The 20,639-nt window shown below is 38.8% G+C and overlaps 1 protein-coding gene across 1 annotated transcript in view; it reads left to right on the forward strand.

The window, feature by feature from the left end:
* NUP133 (nucleoporin 133) overlaps positions 1-20,639 on the forward strand; it is a 750,179-nt gene that overhangs the window by 283,428 nt on the left and 446,112 nt on the right. The window contains exon 12 of the mRNA XM_053712280.1: positions 12,155-12,312. Coding sequence (XP_053568255.1) covers positions 12,155-12,312 — 158 coding nt within the window. The remainder of the gene's footprint in view (positions 1-12,154; positions 12,313-20,639) is intronic.

A 20,639-nucleotide genomic window follows, 5' to 3' on the forward strand; every position in this document is an offset into this window, starting at 1 on the left:
GTTGCTGGTGGCTCAAGCATGATCTCACAGGTTTTGGTATGCGGGTCTTGTTCGGATGTCCAGTTGCCAACCTTGGCGACTTCTGTTAAGGCCGGACCTACTGTCTCAAGGTCCGTTTTTCCATCAGATTTTCAAATCATTAATTTGAAGGTATGGAAATTGATCGCTTAGTGCTAAGTCATAGAGGTTTCTCTGACTCAGTGATTAATACTATGTTACAAGCTCGTAAATCTGTCTCTTGAAAGATTTATTATCGAGTTTGGAAGATTTACATTTCATGGTGTTCTCATTTATTCTCTTGGCATTCTTTTTTTAGAGTTGCAAGAATTTTATAGTTTCTTCAGGATGGTTTGAATAAGGTTTTGTCTGCAAGTTCCTTGAAGGGACAAATGTCTGCTCTTTTGCTAAACTTCCTGATATTCACCGTTTTGTACAGGCTTTAGTTCGTATTTAAGCCTGTCATTTAATCAATCTCTCCTCCTTGGAGTTTTAATTTGGTTTGGAAGGCTTTACAGGCTCCCCCATATTGAGCCTATGCTTTCTTTGGTCATTTAACTACTTTCTTGGAAAGTATTGTTCCTTTTGGCCATCTCTTCTGCTAGAAGAGTTTCTGAGCTATCTGCTCTTTCTTGTGAATCTCCTTTTCTGATTTATCATCAGGATAAGGCAGTTTTGTGGACTTCATTTAAATTTTTTTCCTAAGGTTTTGAATTCTAACAACATTAGTAGAGAAATTGTTGTCTCTTGTGTCCTAATCCTAAGAATTCTTTGGTTGTGGTGAGAGCTTTGAAATATTATATTGAAGCTACTAAAGATTTCAGGAAGACTTCAGCTATTTCCTTGGTTTCTTGGTTAAAGCTTCAAGCTTATTGGAGTCGGGTTAAGCCTCGCCTCAGAGAATTACAGCTCATTCTACTAGATCAGTCTCCACTTCGTGGGCTTTTAAGAATGAAGCTTCAGTTGATCAACTTTGCAAGCGGCAACTTGGTCTTCTTTACATACATTTACTAAATTTTGCCGTTTTGATGTATTTGCTTCTTCAGAAGCAGTTTTTCGTAGATAAATTCTTCAGGCAGCGGTTTCAGTTTGATTCTTCTGCTGATATTTTAAGTTTTTCTTTTCTTTATGAGAATAACTTATATTTCTTTCATGTAATTAGCAAGAGTCCATGAGCTAGTGACGTATGGGATATACATTCCTACCAGGAGGGGCAAAGTTTCCCAAACCTCAAAATGCCTACAAATACACCCCTCACCACACCCACAAATCAGTTTTTACAAATTTTGCCTCCTATGGAGGTGGTGAAGTAAGTTTGTGCTAGATTCTACGTTGATATGCGCTCCGCAGCAGGTTGGAGCCCGGTTTTCCTCTCGGCGTGCAGTGAATGTCAGAGGGATGTGAGGAGAGTATTGCCTATTTGAATTCAATGATCTCCTTCTACGGGGTCTATTTCATAGGTTCTCTGTTATCGGTCGTAGAGATTCATCTCTTACCTCCCTTTTCAGATCGACGATATACTCTTATATATATATATATATATATATATATATATATATATATATATATATATATATATATATATATACCATTACCTCTGCTGATTTTCGTTTCAGTACTGGTTTGGCTTTCTACAACATGTAGATGAGTGTCCTGGGGTAAGTAAGTCTTATTTTCTGTGACACTCTAAGCTATGGTTGGGCACTTTTTTATAAAGTTCTAAATATATGTATTCAAACATTTATTTGCCTTGACTCAGGATGTTCAACATTCCTTATTTCAGACAGTCAGTTTCATATTTGGGTTAATGCATTTGAATCAATCAATTTTTTTCTTACCTTAAAATTTGACTTTTCTCTGTGGGCTGTTAGGCTCACGGGGGCTGAAAATGCTTCATTTTATTGCGTAATTCTTGGCGCGGACTTTTTTGTCGCAAAATTTTTTTCTTTTTCCGGCGCCATACGTGTCGCCGGAAGTTGCGTCATTTTTGACGTTCTTTTGCGCCAAAAGTGTTGGCGTTCCGGATGTGGCGTCATTTTTGGCGCCAAAAGCATTTAGGCGCCAAATAATGTGGGCGTCTTATTTGGCGCTAAAAAAATATGGGCGTCACTTTTGTCTCCACATTATTTAAGTCTCATTATTTATTGCTTCTGGTTGCTAGAAGCTTGTTCACTGGCATTTTTTCCCATTCCTGAAACTGTCATTTTTTCCCATTCCTGAAACTGTCATTTAAGGAATTTGATCAATTTTGCTTTATATGTTGTTTTTTCTTTTACATATTGCAAGATGTCCCACGTTGCAACTGAGTCAGAAGATACTTCTGGAAAATCGCTGCCTGGTGCTGGAGCTACCAAAGCTAAGTGTATCTGCTGTAAACTTTTGGTAGCTGTTCTTCCAGCTGTTGTTTGTATTGAATGTCATGACAAACTTGTTAATGCAGATAATATTTCCTTTAGTAAAGTTCCATTACCTGTTGCTGTTCCGTCAACATCTAATACTCAGAGTGTTCCTGATAACATAAGAGATTTTGTTTCTAAATCCATTAAGAAGGCTATGTCTGTTATTCCTCCTTCTAGTAAACGTAAAAAGTCTTTTAAAACTTCTCATTGTTCAGATGAATTTTTAAATGAACATCATCATTCTGATTCTGATAATGGTTCTTCTGGTTCAGAGGATTCTGTCTCAGAGGTTGATGCTGATAAATCTTCATATTTATTTAAAATGGAATTTATTCGTTCTTTACTTAAAGAAGTCCTAATTGCATTAGAAATTGAGGATTCTGGTCCTCTTGATACTAAATCTAAACGTTTAGATAAGGTTTTTAAATCTCCTGTAGTTATTCCAGAAGTTTTTCCTGTTCCTGGTGCTATTTATGAAGTAATTTCCAGGGAATGGAATAATTTGGGTAATTCATTTACTCCTTCTAAACGTTTTAAGCAATTATATCCTGTGCCATCTGACAGATTAGAGTTTTGGGACAAAATCCCTAAGGTTGATGGGGCTGTCTCTACTCTTGCTAAGCGTACTACTATTCCTACGGCAGATGGTACTTCCTTTAAGGATCCTTTAGATAGGAAAATTGAATCCTTTCTAAGAAAAGCTTACTTGTGTTCAGGTAATCTTCTTAGACCTGCTATATCTTTGGCGGATGTTGCTGCAGCTTCAACTTTTTGGTTGGAAGCTTTAGCGCAACAAGTAACAGATCATAATTCTCATAGCATTATTCTTCTTCTTCAACATGCTAATAGTTTTATTTGTGATGCCATCTTTGATATCATTAGAGTTTATGTCAGGTATATGTCTCTAGCTATTTTAGCTAGAAGAGCTTTATGGCTTAAAACTTGGAATGCTGATATGTCTTCTAAGTCTACTCTGCTTTCCCTTTCTTTCCAGGGTAATAAATTATTTGGTTCTCAGTTGGATTCTATTATCTCAACTGTTACTGGAGGGAAAGGAACTTTTTTACCACAGGATAAAAAATCTAAAGGTAAATTCAGGTCTAATAATCGTTTTCGTTCCTTTCGTCACAACAAGGAACAAAAGCCTGATCCTTCATCCTCAGGAGCGGTATCGGTTTGGAAACCATCTCCAGTCTGGAATAAAAACAAGCCTTTTAGGATATCAAAGCCAGCTCCTAAGTCCACATAAAGGTGCGGCCCTCATTCCAGCTCAGCTGGTAGGGGGCAGATTACGTTTTTTCAAAGAAATTTGGATCAATTCCGTTCACAATCTTTGGATTCAGAACATTGTTTCAGAAGGGTACAGAATTGGCTTCAAGATAAGGCCTCCTGCAAAGAGATTTTTTCTTTCCCGTGTCCCAGTAAATCCAGCGAAGGCTCAAGCATTCCAATCTCTTCATTTTACCAAAGAAGGAGAATTCCTTCAGACCAGTTCTAGATCTAAAAATATTGAATCGTTATGTAAGGATACCAATATTCAAAATGGTAACTGTAAGGACTATCCTGCCTTTTGTTCAGCAAGGGCATTATATGTCTACAATAGATTTACAGGATGCATATCTGCATATTCCGATTCATCCAGATCACTATCAGTTTCTGAGATTCTCTTTCCTAGACGAGCATTACCAGTTTGTGGCTCTGCCGTTTGGCCTAGCAACAGCTCCAAGAATTTTTACAAAGGTTCTCGGTGCCCTTCTGTCTGTAATCAGAGAACAGGGTATTGTGGTATTTCCTTATTTGGACGATATCTTGGTACTTGCTCAGTCTTCACATTTAGCAGAATCTCATACGAATCGACTTGTGTTGTTTCTTCAAGATCATGGTTGGAGGATCAATTTACTAAAAAGTTCATTGATTCCTCAGACAAGGGTAACCTTTTTGGGTTTCCAGATAGATTCAGTGTCCATGACTCTTTCTTTGACAGACAAGAGACGTCTAAAATTGATATCAGCTTGTCGAAACCTTCAGTCACAATCATTCCCTTCGGTAGCCTTATGCATGGAAATTCTAGGTCTTATGACTGCTGCATCGGACGCGATCCCCTTTGCTCGTTTTCACATGCGACCTCTTCAGCTCTGTATGCTGAACCAATGGTACAGGGATTACACAAAGATATCTCAATTAATATCTTTAAAACCGATTGTACGACACTCTCTGACGTGGTGGACAGATCACCATCGTTTAGTTCAGGGGGCTTCTTTTGTTCTTCCGACCTGGACTGTAATTTCAACAGATGCAAGTCTTACAGGTTGGGGAGCTGTGTGGGGGTCTCTGACGGCACAAGGGGTTTGGGAATCTCAGGAGGTGATATTACCGATCAATATTTTGGAACTCCGTGCAATTTTCAGAGCTCTTCAGTTTTGGCCTCTTCTAAAGAGAGAATAGTTCATTTGTTTTCAGACAGACAATGTCACAACTGTGGCACACATCAATCATCAAGGAGGGACTCACAGTCCTCTAGCTATGAAAGAAGTATCTCGAATTCTGGTTTGGGCGGAATCCAGCTCCTGTCTAGTTTCTGCGGTTCATATCCCAGGTATAGACAATTGGGAAGCGGATTATCTCAGTCGCCAAACGTTGCATCCGGGCGAATGGTCTCTTCACCCAGAGGTATTTCTTCAGATTGTTCAAATGTGGGGACTTACAGAAATAGATCTGATGGCCTCTCATCTAAACAAGAAACTTCCCAGGTATCTGTCCAGATCCAGGGATCCTCAAGCGGAAGCAGTGGATGCATTGTCACTTCCTTGGAAGTATCATCCTGCCTATATCTTTCCGCCTCTAGTTCTTCTTCCAAGAGTGATCTCCAAGATTCTGAAGGAATGCTCGTTTGTTCTGCTGGTAGCTCCAGCATGGCCTCACAGGTTTTGGTATGCGGATCTTGTCCGGATGGCTTCTTGCCAACCGTGGACTCTTCCGTTAAGACCAGACCTTCTGTCGCAAGGTCCTTTTTTCCATCAGGATCTCAAATCCTTAAATTTAAAGGTATGGAGATTGAACGCTTGATTCTTAGTCAAAGAGGTTTCTCTGACTCTGTGATTAATACTATGTTACAGGCTCGTAAATCTATATCTAGGGAGATATATTATAGAGTCTGGAAGACTTATATTTCTTGGTGTCTTTCTCATCATTTTTCCTGGCATTCTTTTAGAATTCCGAGAATTTTACAGTTTCTTCAGGATGGTTTGGATAAAGGTTTGTCTGCAAGTTCCTTGAAAGGACAAATCTCTGCTCTTTCTGTTCTTTTTCACAGAAAGATTGCTAATCTTCCTGATATTCATTGTTTTGTACAAGCTTTGGTTCGTATAAAACCTGTTATTAAGTCAATGTCTCCTCCTTGGAGTTTGAATTTGGTTCTGGGGGCTCTTCAAGCTCCTTCGTTTGAACCTATGCATTCATTGGACATTAAATTACTTTCTTGGAAAATTTTTGTTCCTTTTGGCCATCTCTTCTGCCAGAAGAGTTTCTGAATTATCTGCTCTTTCTTGTGAGTCTCCTTTTCTGATTTTTCACCAGGATAAGGCAGTGTTGCGAACTTCTTTTGAATTTTTACCTAAGGTTGTGAATTCCAACAACATTAGTAGAGAAATTGTGGTTCCTTCATTATGTCCTAATCCTAAGAATTCTAAGGAGAAATCATTGCATTCTTTGGATGTAGTTAGAGCTTTGAAATATTATGTTGAAGCTACTAAGAATTTTCGAAAGACTTCTAGTCTGTTATCTTTTCCGGTTCTAGGAAAGGTCAGAAGGCCTCTGCCATTTCTTTGGCATCTTGGTTGAAATCTTTAATTCATCATGCTTATGTCGAGTCGGGTAAAACTCCGCCTCAAAGGATTACAGCTCATTCTACTAGGTCAGTTTCTACTTCCTGGGCGTTTAGCAATGAAGCTTCGGTTGATCAGATTTGCAAAGCAGCAACTTGGTCTTCTTTGCATACTTTTACTAAATTCTACCATTTTGATGTGTTTTCTTCTTCTGAAGCTGTTTTTGGTAGAAAAGTACTTCAGGCAGCTGTTTCAGTTTGAATCTTCTGCTTATAATTTCAGTTTTTTTCATTATAAAATTTAAACTTTATTTTGGGTGTGGATTATTTTTCAGCGGAATTGGCTGTCTTTATTTTATCCCTCCCTCTCTAGTGACTCTTGCGTGGAAAGATCCACATCTTGGGTAGTTATTATCCCATACGTCACTAGCTCATGGACTCTTGCTAATTACATGAAAGAAAACATAATTTATGTAAGAACTTACCTGATAAATTCATTTCTTTCATATTAGCAAGAGTCCATGAGGCCCACCCTTTTTGTGGTGGTTATGATTTTTTTGTATAAAGCACAATTATTCAAATTCCTTATTTTTTATGCTTTCACACTTTTTTCTTATCACCCCACTTCTTGGCTATTCGTTAAACTGATTTGTGGGTGTGGTGAGGGGTGTATTTGTAGGCATTTTGAGGTTTAGGAAACTTTGCCCCTCCTGGTAGGAATGTATATCCCATACGTCACTAGCTCATGGACTCTTGCTAATATGAAAGAAATGAATTTATCAGGTAAGTTCTTACATAAATTATGTTTTTGGGTTGTGGATTTATTTTTCAGCATATGGCTGTTTATTTTTTTTATCCCTCCCTCTCTAGTGACTCTTGCGTGGAGTTCCACATCTTGGGTATTTGATATCCCATACGTCACTAGCTCATGGACTCTTGCCAATTACATGAAAGAAAACATAATTTATGTAAGAACCTACCTGATAAATACATTTCTTTCATATTGGCAAGAGTCCATGAGACCCACCCTTTTTATGGTGGTTATGATTTTTTTGTATAAAGCACAATTATTCCAATTCCTTTGTTGATGCTTTTTACTCCTTTCTTTAAACTGAATTGTGGGTGTGGTGAGGGGTGTTTTTATAGGCATTTTGAGGTTTGGGAAACTTTGCCCCTCCTGGTAGGATTGTATATCCCATACGTCACTAGCTCATGGACTCTTGCCAATATGAAATAAATAAATTTATCAGGTAAGTTCTTACATAAATTATGTTTTTTACCTCTGTAATTACCTTGTATCTAAACTTCTGTTGACTGCCTTCTTATCTCAGATCTATTGACAGACTTGCATTTCAGGCAATTGGTGTTGACGCTTTAAAAAAAAAAAAAAAATCACTTGCATGAGCACAGTGTTATCTATGTGAAACACATAAACTAACACCCTCTAGCTGTGAAAAACTGTCAAATGCAGAGGTGGCCTTCAAGGGCTTAGAAATTAGCATATGCGCCTACCTAGATTTAGCTTTCAACTAAGAATAACAGGATAACAAAGCAAATTTGATGATAAAAGTAAATTAAAATAAACATTAGTCTCTGTCATCGTTTCCTAAAACGGCTGTTAAAGGGATAGTCTAGGCCAAAATAAACTTTCATGATTCAGAGCATGTAATTTTAAACAATTTTCCAATTTACTTTTATCACCAATTTTGCTTTGTTCTCTTGGTATTCTTAGTTGAAAGCTTAACCTAGGAGGTTTATATGCTAATTTCTTAGACCTTGAAGCCCACCTCTTTCAGATTGCATTTTAACAGTTTTTCACCACTAGAGGGTGTTCACGTATTTCATATAGATAACACTGTGCTTGTGCACGAGAAGTTATCTGGGAGCAGGCACTTATTGGCTAGACTGCAAGTCTGTCAAAAGAACTGAAAAAAGGGGCAGTTTGCAGAGGCTTAGATACAAGATAATCACAGAGGTTAAAAATATATTATTATAACTGTGTTAGTTATGCAAAACTGGGAAATGGGTAATAAAGGGATTATCTATCTTTTAAAACAATACAAATTCTGGTGTAGACTGTCCCTTTAAACTCCCTCTATCTGTAAGGCAAGTACAAGTATATTGCTAACTCAGCGCCTCCTGCCACCCAATGCACATCACTTTCTTCAATGAGGTGATGTTTCCAAGTCTAAACCAATAGCCGTGCGTGCCAACTGACATTCTAGCACGACTATTGGTTTAGAGGTGGAAACATCACCTCATTTTAGAAGAGCGCTGTGCCGTGGGCGGCCTTAGGTGCTAAGTTAGTGATATACTTTCCTGACATATAGGCTGAGTTTAACAGCTATTTTAGGAAACAATGACAGAAACTGTTTATTTTAAGTGATGGTAAATCCGAGCGTTTGTTATACGCTTGGATTTACCATCACTTTAATCTGTAAGTATGAAGGCCTCAGATGCAGAACACACAACTTTTCATTTTGTATGTATAACTTATCCTTAGAAATAAGCATATTTCTACATGTTGTAAATGCCATTTAGATTAGATTGATAAAAGCCCTGCTCAAAAAAGCAGTGCTTACATTTTATTTCGATACTTATTCAATCAGCTGTGATCTTCAATCTCAGAATTTCTACTCTTCAGCATTTCTTAACCTGATTAGGCTTTATACGTAAAAGTTTATTTTAATCTTTTGGTCTGTTTAAATAAATGAATGAATGAAAATAGGGGTGGGTGGGGGAGAAGAATCTGCTTTACAGAGCTGTAGAATTTTAAATGATCTGTTTTAACTTTGTGAAGCTGCCTGTGTTCATAATATATTTGCTACACATACTTACAACACAGAAATTTAAAGTGCAGTATTTTTGTAATGGTACTGACAAACTTTGAATTAAACAGTTACCTTTTTAGGGTTGGCATTCAATAGTTATTATACCTAAAAAACAGATATGAAGTGAAATGTATCCATGTACTAGAAAGCTTTTATATATTTGTCTGACAGTGACTAGGCGCCTATAATACCAAGAACATTTCTGAAATGTAGACTTCCCCACCTGGCTTGCAAATCTCCATGTTGCCATTTAATCTCTAACAGTCACTCCTCCTGTTTGACGATATAAATACTTGTGCCATGTCCCTACTGTGCTTCCTTCCTAGGCAATACTCCACACTGGAATAGGGCAGATTCACATTCTTGGAGCCGTCTCTGCAATCAGATATAGTTGGATTGGCATTGAATCATAAAGTTAATACCAGCTGTTTTACTAATGTTTATTGTACAGTAATAAAGACACAACAGCATGCGTAATGCATTTTAGAATGTTTAATCTTGTAACATTTCATAGCAGACGATTTTAATATTCACAGTTACAGTTTAGATTAGTATGTAATTTGGGGTAGTAGAACTCACTGAAATTTTATTTTATACCTGCATATATAGGATTTCTCACATACTCTTTTCAGAGTCATATTCAAACTTTATCTTGTACATAGAGTAAACTTACTGAGCAAACAGTGTAATACTGAAGGGAGGAGGGGACTACAAGATTTTATATTTTGCTCGGAATCATAAAAGAAAAAATTTGCTTTTATTTGCCTTTAACCCCTTTGCTATTACAAATTTCTGAGGAAAAACTTGCCCAAAGTACCAGAGAATGTTTTGCATTTTTGCTATCAATTCTTTTAAACATAGAGCATTTAATTTTTTTTTCAATTTACCTAAGAAAACTGTGTTTTTAAAGTAGAAAACCTAAGGTATTAATCTAGGCCCATTTTGCTATATTTGTTGCCACCATTTGCCACTATAAACCCAACTACTGCAGTCATAAGACATTGTAAAAGATTCTCAGTCCCCTTCGTTCAGAAATAGCAGACATGCATGTCTTTGCCATTGTTTTTCTGTGCACTACACTTGAAATTTCCGACAGTTAAGGGTTTAATCAGTTTTCTTTTAAGGTTAATTTTTTATCCCCACTTGAACCCTCTCAAACAGCTCTGTTGTCTCCCTTCCCCTCAGTGGTCACCACAATCTTAAGTACAGGCAGACAGTTGGCCATTATGCAGTTTAGGGCTGTATAAATATATATAATCTGTAATGGTGGGGTCCTTCCTCATCCTCCTCCCCCCCAACAACTTTTACCCTTGCCACCGCCATGTTTGTTACTGGCAGTCAGTCTGCAGGCGTCTACCTGGTCCTCCTTACATACTTTTTCCAAATTTTACAAGTTTGATGTTTTTTGATTCTGCTGAAGAAGCCTTTGGGAGAAAGGTTTTGTAGTCTGTGGTGCCCTCAGATTAGGGGCTGCCTCTCTTTTTTTTACCCTCCCGTTAGCATTCAGTGTCCTCTGGAGCTTGGGTATAATTTCCAATATGAAAGGAATGCAGCTGTGATCTCTCCCTGTATTAAGAAGGAAAACATAAATTATGCTTACCAGATAATTTCCTTTCCTTCTGTACAGGGAGAGTCCACAGCTCCCGCCCGTGTTCTCCGATGGGTGGCCCTACATTTTAATGTATTCTTCTGGCACCTTTTTCACCCTGATATTTCTCCTACTGTTCCTTGTTCCCTTGGCAGAATGACTGGGGGATGAGGGAAGTGCGGGAGGTATTTAAGCCTTTGGCTGGGGTGTCTTTGCCTCCTCCTGGTGGACAGGTTCAGTTTTTCCCACAAGTAAGGAATGCAGCTGTGGACTCTCCTGTACAGAAGGAAAGGAAATTATCTGGTAAGCATAATTTTGTTTTTTAATTTTATTTATAATTTTATATTTTTCAGTAGTGTATAAGTCCGCCCCCCCCCCCCCCCAAGACTAAAGTTTTATGTAGTGTAGGGTCATTAAACCCAAAACATTTATTTCTTGATTCAGATAGAGAATATAATTTTAAACAGTCCTATTTACTTCTATTATCTAATTTGCTTATTTCTTTGGATATCCTTTGTTGAAGAAATAGCAATGAACATGGTTGAGCCAATCACATGAGGCATCTAAGTTCAGCTACTGAGCCTATTTAGATATGCTTTTCAACAAAGGATATCAAGAGAATTAAGCAAATTAGACAATAGAAGTAGATTGGAAAGTTGTTTAAAATTGTATGCTGTTTCTAAATATTGATAGAAAACATTTGGGTTTGATGTCCCTTTAAGAGAGTACAATCAGCTCTTATCGAAAGCGCTAAGAATGCACTATTCCCGATTGCCTTGGGGAGTTGATTCACGTAGTAATAGTGTGTCTCGTTTAAAGAGGCAAGACCCATGCTATTTAAGGACTAAAACATTTGTTAGTACTGGAAGTAAATAAAATTACTGTGAAATAAATGGTGTAATATTTGGCTAAATAATGGACTTTAGTATTTGGGCTTTTTCACTAATAAAACAACTACTTCTGTCTGATTTGGAATTAGGGAAATGTATTTAAAAGGTTGCATTTGAACGCAAAATCGGCATTCTTCATAGAAAATGTATTTAAAGAAGTATAATAACATTCAACGCTTTGGGCTAAATGCCCTATGACATGACTAAGGGCATTTAGCCCGAAACATCTGTTATGTTTATTTAAATACATTTTCTTTGTAGATTAAGAGTGGCGCTTCCTTATTTTCAAAGATTTATTGAGGAAGAGGTGCAGTTTCTTCTTAAACGTGCACACTTGTGAAGAAGATTTATACTGGTGCTAGATCTATCCATTTTGTGATACATTAATAGTTTTATTTATGCATTTATGTTTTTATATTGAGGTTTCTGCATTGTACCATGTAAGCATTCATTTTCTGTTAAATAATTTTTGCTGCACCAGTTAAGCAATTATTAGTAAAAAAAAATACTACAATAAAGAATGGGGTTATTGCTGTTATCTTCCTGAAATGGTGCATAAAATTTTTACTTTGAGAGAATTTATTTCTCATAATCTTTGTTTTTATTAACTGATATTTGTTTTCTAGGAAAGACATTCTTGGGGCACAGAGTATGGTTGATGGCCTGTTTTCTCCTGACTCAGAATACGATCTTGAACTTGATCAAGCTGTGGCTCAAATAAGTGTAGACTTAGTAGATGATTATCCTGCTTCAGACCCACGATGGGCAGAGTCAGTGCCAGAAGGTAAGGTCATCAGAGGAACAGGAGAAATTCTTACATTTGCTGAATCAGTAAATATTCCTTGGCTCACAGTAAAAGAACTCGGCAATTAAATGAAATGCAATTGCCCTTTAATACCAGATATCCATTTTACTTTGACAAGTTTTGTTTTAATCATTAAATTCAGTGTCTGGATTGCAAACTGTCCGCTATCGCTTATTAGTGTATCATATTGGTGCTTGACAGCTCTAAACCCTTTTACTATCTTTTCTATGTAAACTGTGTCTGGAGATAACTAAAATGCCATAAAGAATGCTTAAAGAAACATAATATCCCAAATGGTGAAGCAGTTGAAAGGGATGCAGCATAGCTGTAAAAAGTTGACGAGAAAATATCACCTAGTGTAAAGAAAAAATAATAAAAAAATAAAATTTCCTAAGTATTTGCACCCCATTGTAAACGGACTTTAAGTAGCCAATCAGGATTCCAGTCCCATGATTTGCAAGTGAGCGCACATCTTGCATCTGCAGGCATAGTCATGTTATTTCCCTATTCAGTTTAAGTAGTTTACTATGAAAACTCACAAGATTTCAGTGAAATCTCATGAGATCACAGGAAAGCAAAGTGTGACACCAACACTGATGAAGCTGATTGCCTGCTGTCCCCCCCCCCCCCCCCCAACCAGCAGCTGGTCAGTAGCTGAAGTAAAACCGTTACCAGAGCACTTGTAAGCTGAAGAAATTTCAATTGATATTTTCTTGTCAGCTTTTTACAGTTATGCTGCATCACTTTCAAGGGATTTAGCATATGGGTTTTATGTCCCTTTAAATAGTTTATAAAACATTTGAAGACCCCTATTCTTTCATAAAATGTTAAGAATCCACGAGCCATCACATTTGAGAATGAATCCAAGCTCACTATTAGGAGGAAAAAACACTCAGCATACCAGAGCTTTTAATCCCTCCCAATTTCCCAGAATCCCTCAGTCAATTTTTTGCCTCCAGCAAGAAATAAGGTAAATACCAAAGTGCTGACCTCTACATGTCTTTGAGATGAGTTCTTAAACCAATCTTAGACCCATTTTCCTTAGCTTGGTATTGAGACGTTATAAGATCTTCCTCTTACAAATCTCTGCAAACACTCGGGATGGAAAGTCCATTCTCCCGGATGAAAGGATTGTCTGCTGAGGAAATCCGCTTCCCAGTTGTCCACACCCAGAATGTGGACAGCGAACAAATGCGGATCTCCCTCACACCAGAATCAGAGATACTTCCCTCAAAGCTAGGGAGCTTCTTGTTCCCCCCTGATGGTTGATGTAAGCCATCGTGGATATATTGTTTGATTGGAATCTGATTAACTGGGACGAACCTAGCAGAGGCCAAACCTTCAGAGCATTATATATTGCCCGAAGATCCAAAATGAGATCAGGAGCTTTATCTCCTGAGACCAGATGCCCTATGCCTTCCTGGCACCCCAAATGGCTCCCCATCCTGACAGACTCGCAACCGTAGTCACAATAACCCAGGATGTTCTTGAGACTGACGTCCCTCCGGACAAGTGATCCGGAGAAAACCACCAAGAGAACATTTCTCCCCATCGGTTTTCCAGAGAAATCTGTTGAGACAGATCCGAATGATCTCCGTTCCACTAGTTCAGCATGCACAGTTGCAACCGTCTGAGGTGAAACCTGGCAAAGGAAATTATGTCCAAGCTGGAAACAATGAGACCAATCATCTCCATACACCGAGCCACAGATGACCTTATGGAGATCTGGAGGGCAAGACATGTTGAAGCTAGCTTGCAACGTCTCTGGTCTGTTGTAAATATTCTCATGTCTATGGAGACTATTATAGTACTCGAGAATTATACCCTGGTTCTTGATACAAGAGAACTCTCTCTAGATTATCTGTCATCCATGGGATCGAAGAAGAGGAGATATTCCGAATGGTCCACTCTTTGAAAAATGTATTTAGCTAGACCAAACGGCAATAAGCTGGAAGTGCTGGTCCAGGAATCTATCATGGTCGTGAACTACCCCTCTCAAATGAGGGGAAGAATGGACCTTATTGTCTCCATCTTAAATGAGGGGACATTTTAAAACCTGCTTAAGCACTTTAGGTCCAGAATCGGACGGAAAGTTCCCCCCTCCTTAGGGACCATGAAAAGGTTTGAATAGTATCCCAAACCTCTCACTGCGATAGGCACCGTAACAATAACCCCTAGAGGACAGATCCCCTACACACCCCGGAAAGACTTCCCTTCTTTCTGGTCAGGAAGACAGGAGGAATCTGCACTTGGGTGGCTGAGACTTAAAACTTATCTTGTAACCCTGAGCTATGACCTCCAGGTCCCATGGATCCTGCACGTCCTTGATAAGCGACTGAAAAGAGCGACATACTGCCCCCTACACGATCCAGAAGAGGACCGGGGACCGCCCATTCATGCAGACGTAGACTCGGTGGGCTTCTTGCTCTGCTTGGATTTTTTCCCAGACTGAGACGGCTTCCAAGAGCTCTTGGCTTGCTCTGGCTTAGCGGAGGACTGCTGACATGGGCTTTATCAGAATGAAAAGAATGAAAATCGTCCCTTAGAATAGTTCATATACTCTTGCGGTAGGAGGGCACCCTTGCCTGGACCAGACAAATCATTCCCTTAAAGGGAGGGAAGAAGTCTAGCGTTAGAAGTCATATCCTTAGACCATGACTTCAGCCAGAGCCCGACGGGCCTGAACAGAAAAATCTATAGCCATAGCATTCAAGCAAATAAACTGCTTAGCAGTACAGATAAAAGAATTAACAACCCTCATGGCCGTAAATCTTTTCTGAGTAACGTTGAGGGGATCCTCCATCCCGATCAAATCCTATAAGGAGTCACACCAGAAGGTAGTTTTTCCAGTAACTGCGGCAACAGTCGCCGCCGGTTGAAACAAACAATCCCGTATGTTGAAACATCTTTCTTAAGAGTTTCCATCTTTTATCCATGGGCTCTTCAAACGAAGAACTATGCTCAAGCGGGATAGTAGAACGTTTAGCAAGGGTGAAGATAACACCATCAGATTTAGGGACAGAACCTCACAACTCCATTGAGAATCCAGGACCGGAGACAATTTTTTAAAGGGAGAAGAGGGGGAAAGGAATCCAATCCTGTCCCATTCATTCTTATTAATGTTCGCCATCTAACAGAGGCAGGGAAGGATAAGGTACCACGCTGTCCTCAAACTCTATCCAATTTAGGAATTAAAGGTTCATCAGGCAATTTGGCCTCTGAATTCGCCAAAAACTTCCTTTAGAAGAAAGCGCAAATTCCTAAACTAAAGTCTGGTTCCTCTGCAGCCTGAGGTTTAGAGGCAGCAGACTCTGCCCCATAAGGTTTATACTCTGAAGTCTCAGAAAGAACTTTGTCCTTGGATAACCCTCGGTTAAATCCAATAAATTATCTGATGTTCTCTGGGAAGGAGTTCAATATGTAACCTTTTGCTTGCGCTTAGCAGGGCAAGGTAAAGCATTAAAGGCCACAGACACCGTGTACTGCACAGCAACGTCTGGTGAAAAAAGGCCACCTCCAGATGGAGGATCAGCAATGCTACGGGAAAACTGCATGTGTAGAGATATAAGAATGTAGGGTACGCACATCACTGGACGACAACTCCTCAGAGGTGGACGGCTCCATGGTATCAAACATGTTTGATATTATCACATTATCAAGTCATATATAACATAATTGAGAGGGCGGAACTAAGGCCGCCTCACCATATAAACAGGAATATCCCGGAGAACTAAACATCTTATTTTATTCAAAAAAACAGCACCCTTATACCCAATGGCTTTCACATAATAATTGAAAATATTTATTCCTGCACCCTTAAAATCTACACATACTAATGTGAACTAAATGAAACTACTTTCCTCTTCAAAACAGCACTGGTATCGGACGTTGTGCTATGCTAGTGAAACAAGTCAGTTAAACGTTAATCTAGCCCCCGCTATAGAAGGGGTTTAAGCAGACAATCTATTACACTGAATAGCTGTGCAAAAGTTAACTGTGCAAGCAAGGACTTTATAATTACAGATGGAGTATTAGCTTATTAGCTTTAGTCTCGCAATCTGACATCCCACATATAATCAGGTCCTCTTGTTACAGCATTATTTCTGAATTTATTAATAGCAGGCTGCAGAAAATATTGTTTGTATCTAGCTGCTTGATATTATACAAACCAAGTACAATGTTTCATATTTAGATACATGACTCTGAGGTATTATTCACATACCTATACTATATATTGATAGAGTTCAAGCAGACAGAATATATTACATTGAGCAGCTATGCTAAAGTTAGCTGTGCAAGCAAGGACTTTATAATTACAGTATTAGTATTAGCTAGATAGCTTTAATCTCATAACCTGACATTCCATATAATAACAGGTCCTCTTCTTACAGCATTATTTTTTAATTTATTAATAGCCGGCTACAAAAGATATTGTTTGTATTTGACTGCTTGATATTATACAAACAAGTACAATTTTTCATATCTAGAGACATGTTTCTCAGAGATGTTATTCACACACCTATACTAAATATTAATATCTAGAGATTTTAAGCAGACAGAATCTATTACAGCTGTGCTAAAGTTGAGTGTGCAAGCAAGCACTTAATTACAGATAGTGTATTAGCTAGATAGCGTTAATCTCATAATCTGACATCCCACATATTAACAGGTCCTCTTGTTACAGAATTATTTCTGAATTTATTAATAGCCGGCTACAAAAGATAATGTTTGTATCTAACTGCTTGATATTATACAAACCAAGTATAATGTTTCACATATAGATACATGATTCTCAGAGGTATTATTCACACATCTATGCTATATATTGATATCTAGAGAGTTTAAGTGTTTTTAAACGTTTATGATTGAATAGTTAAACCAATAAAGATAAATTATGAATGAGTAAAAATCGTTCCTGTATTATTCAGGGAGAATGTTTCCTAAATAATTGCAGGGGTAAAGCACTCTTTCTTGTTACAGACTTTGTAACTCATTTATCTATGAGTCTCCTTAGTGCTATATTGCCCCTCTAACAGGTGCTTGTTGATTACAAAGATACTTAGCACCTATAGGTACTTACCATTAGTACTACTTTACCTACAATCTTGTTACTTTAGTTATTGTATTTATATAATCTTATATAAATGTGTTTTTCTTAAAATTATATTTTAAAAAAAATAAGTGTACACACAGAAAATTAAAAATATTGTCTTAAAAATCCAATAGAGCAACTTATCCCACAATATTGTTCTTTTGTCCTTTCTTTATGCCGGATGATAAAGTAGTTATTCCTCTTGAAATTGGTGGAAACTTTCGAATGTATAAGCCGTTTGCATCTCACAATCTATTTATGTATAAGAAAAATATTGCGCATGTGTAAACGTAACGAAACTGCAGTTATTTGAGAAAACAGAAGGAATATGTATATCTTACTTTGGCATCTTGTGGTTGCACTGTCTGTTACAGCACTTGAACTTAAGTGCTGTCTCAATGTTATTTATGTGTCTGCATCAACATGGTAGTGTCATGAATACCTCATGATTTAGATGCTAAGGGGTTAATTTTCTTTAGCCTGTGAGCTAAAAATTTTTTTGTTTGTGTTCCCTTTGAGGTGCCAGGACCCTCATAAATACTTTGTAGTATACACAGAAGATACCTTAATGGCTCAAACTGCCAGCAGAGGGCATGATAGAACACAGAGCCTCAATCCAGGAACTACACTGGGGTCAGTGATAGGACAGCCAGCTCTGTACATAGGTGCTTTTATCAGAAATAATGTTTCAGGAACATAAAGAATGCAAAAATATATGGTGTTTGGCATCAAAATACTCCTCACTATCCCTAAGAGATTGCCTCTTTGTATATATGCAATAGATTTACATAGCAGAAATTTAATTTGTAAGGTTCTGGGTTTTTCTTAAGATTTACTGTAAGTTAAGTTGTGGCAGCTAGTTATGGTTTTAGTTTAGTGTGGGTGGCATTAAAGGAGAGTTTGGGGCATTTATTTTATGATTAGTACAGACTAGAGAGTATGGTTAACCCTTGCTCCCACTGAACTAAGTCACCAGCTTGCCTGGCGTGGCTAGATTGTGACATATTAGTGACAGTAGAAGGGGTCTGATAACACTTTCTGTGCCAAACAAGTGACTGGCGCAGGATTGGTTAACCCTGGTCGTCACAAATTGGTGGGCAGCGGTGCAGATAAAAAAATTTTTTATTAGATTTTAGTGCTTGTAGATTTGCTAGTGTTCAAATCTCAGTACTAAAAGAAATTGTAAATCACAATTTCCAAAGGCTAAAACTCATTAGAGCATTATATAGTCACACATTGTAAACAGTCCCCTTCCCTATTCTCTCTTTTTCTTTTCTATTTTATACTTTACTATGGAGACATACCAGCAGCAGACCAAGGAAATGCTGGCACTGTTAAGCCGGGAGCGAGAGATCCCATCCCGTGGAAAGAATAAAGATGAACTAATACAACTTTTTACATAATATAACAGCCAGGCTACACCAGCTGAAACCTCAGGAGAGGTGTCTGCAGCTGTGGGCAGTGATTTATCAGGATCTGAGGATCCAATGGACTTTTATTTGAAAACTGTTCTGAAACATATGGGCTCAACGGATGCAAGTTTGCGCATGGTGCTGATTGCAAATTTTTATGAGAGACAGGCTGCCGCAGCTGAGAGGGAGGCTGAGAGAGAGTCTCTGGAAGCTGAAAGGCAGGCTGCTGAACGCTAAGCTGAGAGAGAACATCAATTACAGCTTGCACGGTTGGAGAGAAGGATGGTCTCACCTGTTGTTAGTGATCCTGGAGAACCTTCTGTTCCCAGAGTATGTGCAGAGAATTTTCCCACTCTGGAGAAATATGGCGACATGGATGTATTCCTGCGTAGCTTTAAAAAAGTTTGCAGACAGTTCCAGTTGCCAAGGAAGCAGTGGGCCAAGTACCTTACCCCTGGCCTGAAATGTCCTGCACTGGAGGCTTTTGCTGAACTACCCCCAGAGTTTGATGAGGACTATGAGGCCATTAAAGCTGCACTGCAAAGCAGGTATAATCTTACTCCTGAAGTATACAGAAATAAATTCTGTTTGCTGCAGAATGGTACATCAGAGTGCTATACTGCAGTTGTTGGAAACCTGATGACAGCCTTTAAACAGTGGACCAGAGGGATAAAGATTGTCACTATAGAAGAGCTGGAAGATCTGTTGGTGAAGGAGCAATTTGTTCAGGTGTGCCCAGCAGAAGTCCAAGAATAGGTTTTGGATCGTAAACCCAAAACAGCATTGGAGGCGGGTGAGCTGGCAGATTTTTACACAGCCAACAGATCACCAGTAAATGGGAGAAAATCCTTTAAGGGGGCATCCACCTGGAAAGGAGCTGCTCCACGACCCCCCTTCACAATGCCTGTTGTGCCTTTAACGTGTCTGTTCCCTCGGGGAAAGGAGGGACGAGTGCTGCACCTTGGAGGGGTGATACCTGCAGGTCTTTTGCTTGAAACAAAGTGGGCCACATCAGCTCCACTTGCCCAGAGAAGATTAACTTGGTGCAATCAGCTGGAGGGGGTAATTCCTCAGAAGTACCAGCATCTGTTTTGTTTGTTACACGACAAGAGGAAAGCAACCAGGAGAACTTGCAACCTGTGATTGTCGGAGTTAAGGTAACGTTGGGACTTCGGGACACAGGGGCAGCAGTGAATCTTGTATGTCCAGGACTGGTTAGCTCTAAGGACATTATTCCTGGCAGGACTTTAGCCGTTAAAGGGATTGGGGGAATGCAACTTGTATATCTTAATTGGGGAGCGGGGAGAGGTTTAAGAAATGTGGGGGTATCTGAAAATATTCCTAATGATGTTTTATTGGGTACTGATCTGGGTAGATTATCTCTGTATGTGCCTGACGATGCTACATATGACCTAGTGACATTAGCTGTAGACCCTGATGTGAAAAGAGATGGGTGTAAAAATGCTCATAAACCTGCTGACCCGGAGGGAGGACAGAGTGCATATGTGCAAAGTGCTGTGTCTGTGCTGAGATGTGAAACTGTAAGAGGAGAGACTGACTGGGGAGAAAGATGGATAGATAGTGTGTGTCTGCCTGTGCTTGAACCAGCAGTATCTGCAGAACTAAAGTTAACTGTACAGTGTGAGACTGACTGGGGAGAAAGGCAGATAGACTGTGTGGGTCTGTCTGTGCCGGAAAAGAGTTTAACTGTACAGGAAGAAACTGTATCTGAGAGGAGGCAGATGAGGGGTGAGTGTCTGTGATTGAATCAGTGGATTCTATAGAAGGAAGTGAGGATATGG

Source organism: Bombina bombina, chromosome 4, assembly GCF_027579735.1.
Source record: "Bombina bombina isolate aBomBom1 chromosome 4, aBomBom1.pri, whole genome shotgun sequence".
In the NCBI taxonomy this organism is placed as follows: domain Eukaryota; kingdom Metazoa; phylum Chordata; class Amphibia; order Anura; family Bombinatoridae; genus Bombina; species Bombina bombina.